The following is a 13397-nucleotide window of genomic DNA, read 5'->3' as shown; positions in this document are numbered from 1 at the left end:
ATGCTGCTCACTCCCCTAGCGGTGCTCTTGTTTACAATTTCAGGACTTCTTTGAACTTGGCTGCTTCTGACATAAGAAGAACATTAGTAGCATTACCATGATTACAATCTTAAAGCTGAAAGCTTTTAAGATTAGCAAAATAGAGTGGTAAAATGCAAACTTTGTCCTGGGTTCTGTGGTATGTTTTTACTTCATTTTTCTTCTCTGGGATTTTATTGTTAGTATGCTGTGGCAAACAGCAAACAGCACTAGGTTTATTTTTCTTATAATAACAGTGGTGCCTACTACAAACTATAAATCTTCATGGATCAATGAACAATATTGTGGGTTGGCAAAAATCTCTGACTTTGTATCTCGGCATAGTGAACTTGTTTTTGAAGTGCTTTATTACAATAAACTTTAAATCTGTTTCTGAGAGTGCTGGCCAAGCATGTTGGTATGCTGATAGATTCCCCCCCGCCCCCCGTGCTTACCTCAAGTCATTTATTTGTAAGGCATTAGGGGAATTGGATTGCTGTTCCCATGCTGCTTGCCTTGTTTTGCCGACTTCTATCGGTCAAATCTTCATGTACTATTTGAGCTCTCACTCCTAACTTGGAAGTGAACGTGGGCATTTTGGTCTCTTATTTGGCTAGTTAACTACCACTAATATGACCCGTCAGCCAAAGCAGCCTGTTTTTTAGGTGGTGCCTGTACAACTGATTTTGTTGTTGTTGTTGTTTTTCTTTGCATCATGAGCGAATTGGAAACAGTGAGATCAGAGGAACCATTTCCAACACAGCAGCTATATCCCAGGGAGCTCTTTATAAGGCTGGTCTGACAATATCAGGTTTTAGGGGGGCTTAATAGTGTGTTAGTCTGTGTGAGTGTTGTGGTTGGAGACTGGAAGCAGTTCTTCAGCCTGAGATTAGGATATTTTTGTTCTTTTAGGAAAAGTGCAGTGGCTGGGCAGGTGGTGCAAGGAAAGAAAATGCATCAAATGGGTTACCACTGATAACTGCATTTCATACGATCGTAGCATTGCCTGGGTTGGAAGGGACCTTTCAGATCATCTAGTCCAACCATCAACCTTACTCTGATAAAAACCATCACTAAGCACTATGTCTACTCGTCTTTTATTCCAGCTCCCCCACTCAGTTGCATATATGACAGGTATTTTAGGTATTTATGTGCTGAAATAAATACTGGTTTGAATGATGATCTGTCATGGAAGTGGATATATGTAATGCGTTAAAATAGCTAATGATGTTTTTAAGGCTAATGCCAATTGTGTAGTTGTTCAGAAATTCATCAGGATCACATGCTTTAAAAGCAGTTGATCTTTCACATATTTTTGTAAACAATTCTGTGGCTTTTAAGTGAAGTCACTTTCATGATAAGGGAAACTTTCTCCTGCATTTGGGGAATGCTACATCTCAAAGTAGTAAGAGTGGTTAGAAAAAATAAAAATAGTGGAAAACCTCAAATGTTGTATTTTTGATGCATTCAAAGCATCCTATAAGGAGTGTCAGAGGAGACTCAAGTATGTACGGTAGGTAGCAGCACAAATGAACTTTAGACATAAGTTTTACTTCTTCGTACCCTAAACGTAAACCATATTGCATCGTACAGCTAGTTGTCAGTGTAGAGGTCAGAAAACATCCTGACAGTTAAGGATTTGAGCACCTTCCTGAAGGCTGTGTACCGCAGGGGGGACTTGTGAGCTGCTCTTACAGATGAGGAGTCTGTGTGGGGAGCTCAACTTGCCCCTTTCCCTTTGGGGCAGCCTCTGCCGCGCTCATCCCTTCTGCTCTATGAAGGTTTGTCACGTCAGCGGCGCTGCCACGGGCCACGTGAGCTGGCGTAATGCTGCCATGGCCTTGGGCCGGCTTTCCCCAGTGCCTCAGCTAACGGGGCTGGGGGACAAGATGGTGAACTAAGGCTCACTCAGTCGTTAACAGTTGCCTCTGATGGATGATATAGTTTAAAAGCAAATACATCCACTCCAGTGTTTGATTTCTCTTTCTGGCTGTGTGAAAGATGTGGAACTCTTTCTATTCTTGTTTTCTTCCGCTAGAGATGTGTGTTTGACGTATTTCTTTGCTAGATACCAGCATCACCAGGTCACTTGTTTTAATTTCAGCGACTTCAAATCTGAAAGCAGCCCCGGAGTTGTGTGTGCCATGTAAATCGGCGCTCGCTTGTTCAGTTACCGCTGCTTGCGGAGAGGATATTCCTGAGGTAGTTTGCAATTAAAATAAGTAACGCGTAGACGCTGTGCTCAGTCAGCTCGGTAAATGAAGGAGCAGGCATTCCTCTCACCTGAGAAGATCGCGCTGAGGACTGTGCTGCTCCCTCTGCGGGGAGGGCAGCGCCCGCAGGTGCACGCGCCCCTGAGGCGGCCCCGCGGCTTCCCCTCTCCGCGGCATCCCCTCTCCGCGGCATCCCCTCTCCGCGGCTTCCCCTCTCCGCGGCTTCCCCTCTCCGCGCCCCCGCTGCCCCGGCGGGCCCGGGGGGGGAGAGCGGGGCCGCGCGGCCGCCAGGGGGCGCCCAGGTTCCGCGCCGTCCCCGCCGCGCGCCCGCGGCTGTCGCTGTCCGGCAGCGCCCCCTGGCGGGCCGCCCGGCTGACGGCTGCGCTTGCCTTGCAGGTCGCACCGGCAGGTACACGCTGATCGAGAAATGGCGGGACACGGAGCGGCACCTGGCACCGCACGAGAACCCCATCGTGTCGCTCAACAAGTGGGGACAGTACGCGAGCGACGTGCAGCTGATCCTGCGCCGCACCGGGCCCTCCCTGAGCGAGCGGCCGACTTCGGACAGCGTGGCTCGCATCCCCGAGAGGACTCTGTACCGGCAAAGCTTGCCGCCCCTGGCCAAGCTGAGGCCTCCCGGCGACAAATCCATGAAGAGGAGGGAGCCGAAAAGGAAATCCCTCACCTTCACCGGGGGGGCCAAAGGGTTAATGGACATCTTTGGGAAGAGCAAAGAATCCGAGTTCAAGCAAAAGGTGCTCAACAACTGTAAAACAACAGCGGACGAGTTGAAGAAATTGATCCACCTCCAGACAGAGAAACTTCAGTGCATTGAGAAACAGCTGGAGTCCAACGAAGCCGAGATCCGCTACTGGGAACAAAAGTATAACTCCAGCCTGGAAGAAGAAATCCTCAAGCTAGAGCAGAAGATCAAAAGGAACGAAGTAGAGATTGAAGAGGAAGAGTTCTGGGAAAACGAGCTGCAGATCGAACAGGAGAACGAAAAACAGCTGAAGGAGCAGCTGCAGGAGATGAGGCAGAGGATCCTGGAGTGCGAGAGCAAGCTGAAGGACTACCTGTCTCAGATCCACAACATGGAAAGCGGCCTCGAGGCAGAGAAGTTGCAGCGGGAAGTTCAAGAGTCCCAAGTGAATGAAGAAGAGGTCAAGGAAAAGATCGAGAAGGTGAAGGGTGAAATTGATATTCAGGGCCAGCAGAGTCTGAGACTGGAAAATGGCATTAAAGCCGTAGAAAGATCTCTGGGCCAAGCTACCAAACGGTTACAGGTAAGAATGTCCTTTTTATCTGTACCGACTGTAATGAATTTTTCTTACAGAGATTTGGAGCACATGAAGGAAAACATGAGAAAGTTTCCACAGTGAATTTGGGTAAAAGGAAGCGTTGCTTTCATTTTCAAGTGTGTTTTTTTTTTTTTTTGAAAAGCATACAATTTTTATTTCATCTATGTATTTTACTCATTCAAATAGCCTGAAAAGAAAAACAGTAGTTAGTTCTTTGTCTAAAGATAAACCATCAGACGTTTTTGTGGATGTGCTCCTGGCCATTCAGAAGGCCTGGGTGGACTGCAGGGTTGGAGATGAATGCCACAAAACCTCTCATTTATTTATGTGCCGCCTCAGTTTCTTTCCCATCGGTTACAGCTTTGGTTTGCTGCTGTTCCCTGACTGCCTGGTGACCTCTGAGAAATCACTCGAAGCGTATCTTCACCACGCAGTGGTCCACGATAGAGAAACACCAGCGCTAATGTCAGCTAAACTAGCGAAGAGCAGTATGGCTGCACCGATGGCAAAGCATCTGGCCACCTTGCCCTGCTGAGAGGGATTCCTCACTAGCTCCAGCGAGGTGCTGCTGTGCTAGTGGGTCTGGACTCCTTTACACCTCGGGCAAATAATATCTCCTGCATGAACAATAGCGCATTTAGGGCTAGTGGGGAATAGAGGTACTGCTAGGTGCTAAATGGGACCACAGTGCTCTCGGCCTAATGCCTTTAAAAGTATTAGTCTTCAAATCCCTTTTGGTTTGGGGATAGATATCGTGAGGATTTAGGTCCTAGACCTTGGCAGCTCAGTGCTTTATACTGTTAAATTTCAGGGAAGTTTGCACCATCGTAGCCTTTTCTGAGGCTAAACTTCTGTTTCTTGCTAGGTTTATCTGGCACCAAAATAGATGAATTAAAAAGAACAGTCCAACAGCAGCTAAAATAACTGTCAGCTTACGGGGCTTTTGCTTTAAAAAACAGCATCTCCCTTTTCCTGTCGGACTTGTTGGTGTTCAGGATTTTATTTTCTCTGCACCTCAGGCATTCGTGGCACATGTGTCAAAAGAGAATCCAGTCTCTAGTTCCTTGCTAAAGTTAATGATATCACTTGGAACTTGATAGAGCGTGAAAGAATAAATATAAATGGAAATCCAGCTGCTAGCTGGATGAGGTGAAAGAAAGATTGTGGCTCCTAGGGTTTTCATGTGCCACGTAAGATAGGACTGAGGCACCACACATCAGTTTGTGTTGTGATTCTTGCTGTATTCCTGGGGTTCATAGTTACGATGTTGGACGGTGCTGCAGTTGCAGTAAGGTGATTCTGCTGTAAGTATGTAAAGGGATTTTGCACCCTAACCCCTGAGCACCTGGAACCATGTCAGTATAAGCTGGGTTTACTACATGAGGAGGGAAAAAAAATGTAATCTCTTCATCCAAAGCAAAATTGATGAAAACTCTAAGCAGTTTGGGCCATATTTATCTATCCTAAGTTTCCAACCACACTACACTTAAGGATTTCCGCTAAACAGAAAGCATCAAATCCTCTGCATACATTTTACCTATCTTCAGTAACACTCAGTGAGACTATGATTGAGTTCAAAATCTTTCTCACTTTGTTTTTTTCATAAGCTAGGGTTTCACTTTCTTGGGAAAGTTTCCGTTAAATTCAGATCTTCCAAGCTTGTTCTAAACCTAAAGGTGCGCTAATCTGGAAGTCCAGGAGAAAATAAACTCAGCTCTGTATTACACGGTTTTGGGGGGAGGAAATGGAGAAATATTTTCTTGCAGGCTGAAAGTTAAATATTAATATTCATAGAACTGCTGAATTGAAATTAGAAGAGTTGAGCATGGGTGTTTTTATAGACCTTTCAGTAAGGAAGGAAAGAAAATTTTGGTTCACTAGATTTCAAGTGATAAGAACAGGAAGGTGGCACTTTTTAGTAGCATGTGAGAAATTTCTAGCAATGTTCTACATCTTCCTTTATTTTAGCCACCTCGATAACGTTACTTTCCAACAATATGAGACTGTGTTCACTTAAGGATCAGATGCAGCACTCTGCTGGCCCTGTTTCTAGAGAAAGATTTTTAAATGCAAAAAAACCCCAACCAAAACCAAAAAACCCAAACCCCACCCTTCTTCAGGTAAAAGATCTCACTGAAGTTTCACAATTAGGTACTAAATTTAAGAGCATAAACCAGTAGGATTTGGGGTGATACTTAACTTTTTTACCTTATTTCCTGTGGAAGTCGAGAAATGTCTAGAACAAATTATTTATGATGTTAGTTCTGCTAACCTGTGTATCTCACCAATTGCATTTTTTTAAAAAAACCTACTGAATTCCCTTCAGCAACAACTTTGTTAAAATCTTATAGAACATGGAGCTGCAGAATTAACATTGCAATAAGTAGAGACAGTTGAGAAGTTCCTGTATCCCAAGTGCCCAGTTGTAGAGTCTAATAGACCTAAAATAAATTGAAGATTTTTTTTCTGGAGAATTGCATTAAAATTTGGAGGTGGCCTGGGTTCCATTTCTCAATCCTGTTTCTCTGAAAGCTTGCAGCTGATGAATGGAAACACAAGTCTAGCACAGAAAGTTGACACCAACCACGTGATACGCATTGACTGAACAGGTCAAACAAACACATCAGCAACAAAGCAATTGACATTTATAAGGTCCTAATTTAGACATCAGGTTATTTGTGTTAATTTTCTCACTAACTGTTGGCTTCAGCCTCAACTGTGACCTTACTGCAAGTTTAAAGTGAATAAGGGCTGTGCTGTTGGGCACTGTTCCTAGAACAGATCCACCAAACTATTCCGCCCCAGTCCTTGTCTGAGTTCATGTAGAACTCTGCTTACACAAGATAATTAGGGAAAAGAAGGTTGACTCAACTTCCATCTCTTGCCAAAATGAAGATGTAGTGGTACGCACTGCACAGACGTGCTGCCTGGCATCTGGGTATCTTGCCCATCCCCTGTGTGGCCAACAGGTGAGGCCCATCCTGGCTGTGGAAGAGTACCACATGCAGCTGTCTGCTAATGAAGCTGAATCGGGGGGGGGGGGGGGCGGGGAATAATAATTGTTGTCTAAGACTCTTGTAATCTATCAGAGCTGTAGGTTTTGCATAACATGCCAGAATTAGAGAGCCTTGAGCAAGAGCCTAAATGGTCATCCTCTGTGCTTGTGAAGGGGTGGTGAACCAGCCAGGATTTGGCCTCATTGTACAAAACACAGTACGCTTGCGGACTGAGAGAGTTCTGTCCATAAAAAATTATGCTCTAAATAGAAAATGGAAAGAACAAGAAGAGAAGGGACTTACTCTCCTTTTAGGAACAGAAAAACTAAATAAGCTGTCCAAGCCATGCTGGACACTTCTGGCAGAGCTAAGATTTGGTGCCAGACTCATGCTCAGTTGATGTATTTTTTCAGATTGCTCACTATTACCTTTATTTGCTCACATGTGTCGTTCCAGCATTTTCTCAGGTGGTATGAGAAACATCTGCTAGTCATCCAAGAAGCAATATAAACGGACCATAGTAACCCTTAATAAGTAATAGTGAGTGTTGATTTGCTTTCTAAATGACAAGAGTAAAATACATTTCAACTCTTCCCTTTGCATTTGAATTTAAAACAGAGCCTTTCTCATCAAAAGGAGAAGCGTTAGTTGCCCAATTGCATCTTGAAATGCTGCTTTATGCTTGCTGCTGCTCAGCAGATGTTTTCTCTTTCTTGATAGGACAGGGAACAAGAACTAGAGCAACTGACAAAGGAGCTGCGACAGGTCAATCTCCAACAGTTCATCCAGCAAACAGGAACGAAGGTCACAGTGTTGCCAGCAGACCCTGTTGAGGTGGAGGCCCCGCATGTGGAGCTTGAGAGAGGTGCGGTGCTGAGAATGCTTTTGGTGGTCGAGAGAAGGGGATGGCAATGCATTTATCTGCTGCATTAATGCAAGCACTCACATGTCGAGTGAATGCTCTGATAGCGACAAACTTTGCAAAATATTAAGAAAGCAGTGTCAAATATTTCTTTTCATTCCAAGGGTTTAGCAAGCTGTAAATAAAGCGCAGTAAGTAGGTAACGTCTCTCCCACTGTGCTTAGACATGTGTTTCTTCTATCAGTAACCCACTAGGCCAGTAGCTTTCAAGTGTGGTGCCATGGCAGCAGGCATATAAGCTGGCATGCAACATGATTCCACATCTGACATTGCTGTTTGTTTGGGTTCTTCCTCTTCTGGGGGGATGTGTTGTCCAAGTAGAAAAAGGAATGTGTCTGGGTCTCAAGAAATCTCAGACAGCAGCCGCATGCGAATAGGAGCTAATCCAGCTGGGCTGCCAGCCATCCAGAAGTCCTGCACAGATGGCTGTTACGGCACGTGCAAATTGACTTTGCCCCTAGTGTGAATTCAGAATTCACATCTGAATTCAGAACTTCCTAGAGAGAAACCTGGGAGCACTTTGAATGCGTGTCACAGCTGTAGCACAAGCAGAAACTCCTCTGTTGTGGCTCAGCCTCTGCTGTGGTGTGCTTTACCCAGTACCCTGCTTGCAAGGGGCCTGTTTCTCTCAGTGCTCTCCTTTAGCTGGTTCTGTCCCTTCTCTCAGAACACTGTCCAACCAAAAGGCATTGGGGGAGGGTAGGTAGGTGGGGAGAGAAGAGAAGACAACCAGGCCTTAAATGTCAGCACTTGTATGAACTTTCTTTTTTAAGTGGGTAGGAAGCTGAAGCTTTGAGTTCTGTATAGATACAAGCTCTTTCTGCACGTTACTATATAAACGTATTGCATACATCCATGTGCATGTTCCCTGTGGGAGGGTAATTATATTGAGTAGGTATAATCTTTCTGTTTTGAAATGAGTAGGAGGTGCGCACCTTAGATCTCATCACTTCCTAGTCAGGCATTTGATTTTTTTTTTTTATTGTATGTGGTATTAGTTTTTCTGCACTGCACTAAGCGCACACTGCACTAAGCAGGGAGAAAAGGAAAGGTGTTGTACAGGCATCGCCCTTGGATGATGACTTTTCTAACTGCCCTTTTTCTTGTGCAGAGCCAACATTTCAGTCTGGGTCACTGAAGCGCCCTGGCTCATCGAGGCAACTCCCCAGTAACCTGCGGATTCTACAGAACCCCCTGTCATCTGGTTTTAACCCGGAGGGCATTTATGTATGACAGTACATACCTCTTCTGGAGAGGATCTAGCAAGGTACCCTGGACAAGATACACTTTTGTTTTATTCTGCCAATGATGAATGGAAGAAGATATATTTTTTTTTTTTGTTAAGCCACCATATTTTTTTTTCTTCTTCCTCCAACTCACCACTTGGAGCCATACCTGTGCACTGATGCTAAAGAGACAGAGGAACTGTCTCGATTCATAATTGGCAAGGATGAACTTGCTGTCAACACAGCTAAAGTGCAAAAACCTTCATTTGTTTTTGCCACTTCAGAAGTGTTTGGGAAAGTATCGTTCCCTGTATAGGCATAAATAAAAGACTGAGGGTGAAGGAAACCACGTATGCAACTTCTCTGAGGTTTAATTTATTCCCGTTAATCAGTGGACGTGTGAATGTTGACCTTTTATATTTTTATTTTTAACTTGTGAATAATCACATGTGGCTGTATGTCAGTCTGACAAGGTGACTTTAATTTGCGTGTACAACCATCCACCATTTGATCAAAGCAGAGTTCTGTGGAGTGCTGAACCATTAAAATGGTTTCTCACCACTGACTTTGTTAATTTCTGTTGTGGTCATAATATGTCATGTTCCATCCATTGCTACCTTTTAAGGCTTGAAAAGTGAGCTTGTGGGTTTTATTTGCTGTTGAATCTGCCTTGAATGAAAGCACCTAGTGTTCAAAAGATTTATGGAATATAAACCTTGGCTTGGTAAAAATATTTCCAGCATATGATTGAGGATGCACTAGTTAGATGATATTTTATTATATAGAATGTATATTTGAAATATTTTGCCACATTGTATATGCCTTTTGAGAAAAGAACAATGTAAGAAGTTGTCTTCATATATCTTACCAAAAGAGAGTAGGAGGCTTTCACTGTGTGTGATTTTATACTTCATTTTTTCCAGTAGCCATTACAGTGTTCTTGTTTTGCCGTAAATCTTGCTGTTGGAGGAGAAAAAAAACACAAAACAAATGAGCGTTCTCTTCCAGCCTTCCAGACTTCACTCAAGTTTTGTGGAGGGAAGAAACCTGGCAGAGAGTCCCATGAAGTCAATAGCAGATCTTCTACTGACTTGAGTGGGGCCAGGATTTCATTCCAGGTCCCCAGTGTTAGATGGTAGACCTTCAGTCGCTTTGAAAGACGTATTGCTGCTCAGTCACTTACAGAACATAAAGCTGACAAACAGGAAATTCACACCCTTGGTAGTCATTTTTTACAAAAAATGTGAAAAGAGAACATTATTGTATCTTGATGTCACACTAAGAATTAGAAAAAATGGCTTCCACGCAGAAAGTAAGTACACTACCAAGCAGCATGTTGGTTACAAGCCTTGAAATGAGATTGCTAAAAGTGGACACCAAGTTTGTAGAGAAAGTGACTGGCATCAGTGGGACGCTTTGTATACGTTAGGAGGCTGGCCCCATGGATGAGTTAGAGAAGGGATGGGCCTTATCTAGTTGTATTTGGATTTCCTGTTCTAACAGCAACTCATACTATGTCAACCCCACCTTTGAGATCACCTCGATATGAGAGGGGGTCACCGTGCTTTCACTGCAGTATTGAACACCTGGACTTCAATCAGTGGCAAAATGACAGAAGTCCTGGTGTCTTTGGTAGGGTCAAGATTTTACCACTGGTAGGAAACTCCAAGCTTTTTGCCATGGATAATACTTAAGAATGTTTAACTCCTAGCATCCTCTTATGTTGATTTATTGATGTGCAGATAAATGTTAATTTAAGTTTCAGTTTTTAAAAGGAGCTTCCTGACAAATGGAAGTTTTAAAAGATGTAGTACAAGATGAAGGACTCTTCAGTGTAATGCATTTTTTTCCCTTTCCACTTATTAATGGCATCATATATTCTAAAAATGCTGCTGTATTTAGACTAACAGCAACAGACAAGGCTGTGAATATATAAAGGACCTTTCCAAATACATCCTGAATTTTTACTGTTTAACTTATCAGGTTTTTTTCCCCCCTCCCTTGTGAGCAAACTGGAAAATGAGATGTTCCTACCTGAGGAATCTTTGCAGTGCTCACAGATTTTACTGTTTGTTTATCACAATTCTGTGCTCATGTTTACTGTGCCCATAACTTTGTATTAAAAAAAAGAAAAAAGAAAAAAGAATGTGTATATATATATATATTAAAAAAAAAATGTAAAATATACATAGTTTGGGGACAATATCTGTCCAAGGTACTTGAGCATATATGCCTTACATTCTGGGTTCAATTTACAGAAATAAAATGGCCCTCTCCAGTGGATATCTTGCATCTTCAGCACCTCTTGATGTTAGAGAACTGAGGCACTCAGCACCTTGCAAAGTCTGGCCCAAATTATGCTGCATGGGGGTGGGGGGAAACACAAGGAAAAGCCTGTTGCAATTTCAGTCTTGTACTGAGATAAAATATTTTTAAGGCAGATCAGCATACTTACCCAGCTAATGTTTTTGTCATACTTTGTGACTGGTCCATCTCCCACGGATGTCAGTTTGAGCTGATTGGGCTCTTGTATCATAAAAACTGATCTCTTTCTCTGCCAGGTTATTCTTTAAGACAGATGGAGGAGGAAAGGAAAAGGATTAAAAGGAAGGGGGAAAGCAGCTTTGGAGGGCTTGAGTTATGGCTTTGTAATAGAATCAAGGAAGGAATTTGCCATTTAAGTTAAAAAATAGCCAGAACGGCCAGTCTGGAGCTGGCTCAGGAGTGGCCACTGCATCATCACTGAGGGGACCCTCCTTGTCAGGACTTTAGCAGATGTCAAGGTGATCTGGAAAACATTTAGAGCTTCAGCCACTGTTGTGGCAAAGGAGAGACCTTGGTATCCAAACCTGTCATTTGTGAGACACTGACAAATTCCCCTGCCCCCACCATACTCCTTTTGCTTATTGAATTTCACCCAGGCTAAAGTTCTGTAGCATTTTCACCCTCTCTGTAAATAAACCAAAAAGAAATGGCATGCCCTTGCATTAAATGTGAATTGAACAAAGTATTACAGTTATAAAAATTCCTCACATTACAGCATTAAGAATTTTGCTTCTGATCAACTGCAAAACCTCACTCTTTCTTTACAAATGTAGAAAAAAATCATTTTCAGAAGTGTTTCAAACTTACTTATGGGGCATTAGCAGAAAGGAAGCTAGACATACTAATTTTAACAAGTGCCGTATTATTTACTGGCCAGCATGATAAAAATGGGGTTTTTTGCTTGCGTTAAATAGTTGAATACACAAGCACTATTTTCCAGTGCATAGGGAATTTATATGGAGAACTCCTGTAATTTGTTACTAATGGAAATTAACTGTGTTACCTCTCTCATCCATGAGGATACAGTTTATTTTTGCCAGTGATGCTATGTTGTTAGGGGAAAAGGGGAGGGTTGACTATTTGAAAAGCCAGTAGGTTAAGGCTAAGGTAAACGTTCTGAATGCCCAAGCAACGGAGAAACCCAAGTCCCACTCCGAAAAGTTGGCTAGGAACCTGCCTCCTGTTATGTTTCAGTGGGACTTGGGTTCCCAAGTGCCTGAATTGCTTCTGGAAATGGTATGTTAGCTTTGAGATTACTTGCTTTTCTAAACCCTAGCAAGTTGGAAGGAAGTTCTTGGAGAAGAGAACTACCATTAGCAATAGCAATATGCAAATATGCTTTCATTGTGAGGTAAGAGGGAAAAAGATCCTCTAGTGAAGTAAAAATCTCCTCTTGGGGCAATAATTGCCTTCTTTTTAGCATGAAGAGTATTGCGTTATTTTAGTGAACTGGGATCGTATAAGTGAAAAAATTGATCTTGTAATTTTTAGCGAGTTATCTTGAAGCATATAAATTCCTGATGTGCATTAACTTGAGTGAATTGGGCCTTAATGATCCATGTAAATAACAAAACTGTATTCAGATATTTTTTCCAGAAAATAGTCTCTAATGGTCTGTACTGTATTACAATTAAGTGTCAAAGTGTTACTTTTATATTACACTTTTTTTTTTTTTTTAGAACATTGAAACATGCATGTTTATTCTATTTGCTACAGTATTTTAATGTTTTGGATGAAGGCCATCGGTTGTATGGAGATGACAAAACAATCATTCTGTCTATTTATTCAGTATTGCTGCTTAAAGTTTTCAAAATAAAGCTTTCAATGCCAATGTAGTGACTGATTGAAAGCTGTTCTAGCTCTCTTCTGACGCTTTTTTTTTTCTATGTTTGTAGAAAGCTAAAGAAGTGAAACTTGGTATATAAACTGTTATACCAGCAAAGAATTATTGCAATAATATTGTGAGAAGGGGCTGGGGGTAAGTGTGTGTAGTATATACATAAATGTATGCATGCAGCGAATGTGTTTAGGTCTCAAGTAAATGGAGTGCTGCAGAATGCTTGAATCCTATGTGGTCTTGCAAGCAACTTACACATGTGATCAAATACTGGTTAATGCTTCGTACCAGTCTGTGTGGAGTGCCTGTGAGGGGCAGAACAAGCAGAGGTGGTCACAAAGGATCAACTCTGGGCCCTTTGAACCAAATGGGATTTAAGCACGTTCTTGAGTATTCCGTAGATGTGTTTCTGAATTGGGCCTAAAAGCATGTTCCAATTCAAAAACCTTCCGGTTGCAGCAAGGATACCTTGTTTCGAGCATAGCTGGTACTTCTCAAAATTTGAATAGTTCTGAGATGGATCAAGTATGCCTGTTCTATTTGTAAAATGGAGAAAACT

The 13397-nt window shown here is 42.5% G+C and overlaps 1 protein-coding gene across 2 annotated transcripts in view; it reads left to right on the top strand.

Annotated features, from left to right (window-relative positions):
- RASSF8 (Ras association domain family member 8) overlaps nucleotides 1–12850 on the top strand; it is a 90553-nt gene extending 77703 nt beyond the window's left edge. For both annotated transcript variants that reach the window (XM_063357340.1, XM_063357330.1), the window contains 3 exons: nucleotides 2628–3517; nucleotides 7249–7393; nucleotides 8562–12850. In XM_063357340.1, the coding sequence (XP_063213410.1) occupies nucleotides 2628–3517; nucleotides 7249–7393; nucleotides 8562–8683 (1157 nt within the window). In that variant the 3' untranslated portion in view covers nucleotides 8684–12850. The remainder of the gene's footprint in view (nucleotides 1–2627; nucleotides 3518–7248; nucleotides 7394–8561) is intronic.
- Nucleotides 12851–13397: the final 547 nt, after the last annotated feature.

Source organism: Chroicocephalus ridibundus, chromosome 1 (assembly GCF_963924245.1).
Source record: "Chroicocephalus ridibundus chromosome 1, bChrRid1.1, whole genome shotgun sequence".
Lineage (NCBI taxonomy): Eukaryota > Metazoa > Chordata > Aves > Charadriiformes > Laridae > Chroicocephalus > Chroicocephalus ridibundus.
The sequence above is the reverse complement of the archived record's forward strand: the minus strand, read 5'-3'. Positions and strand labels throughout refer to the sequence as shown.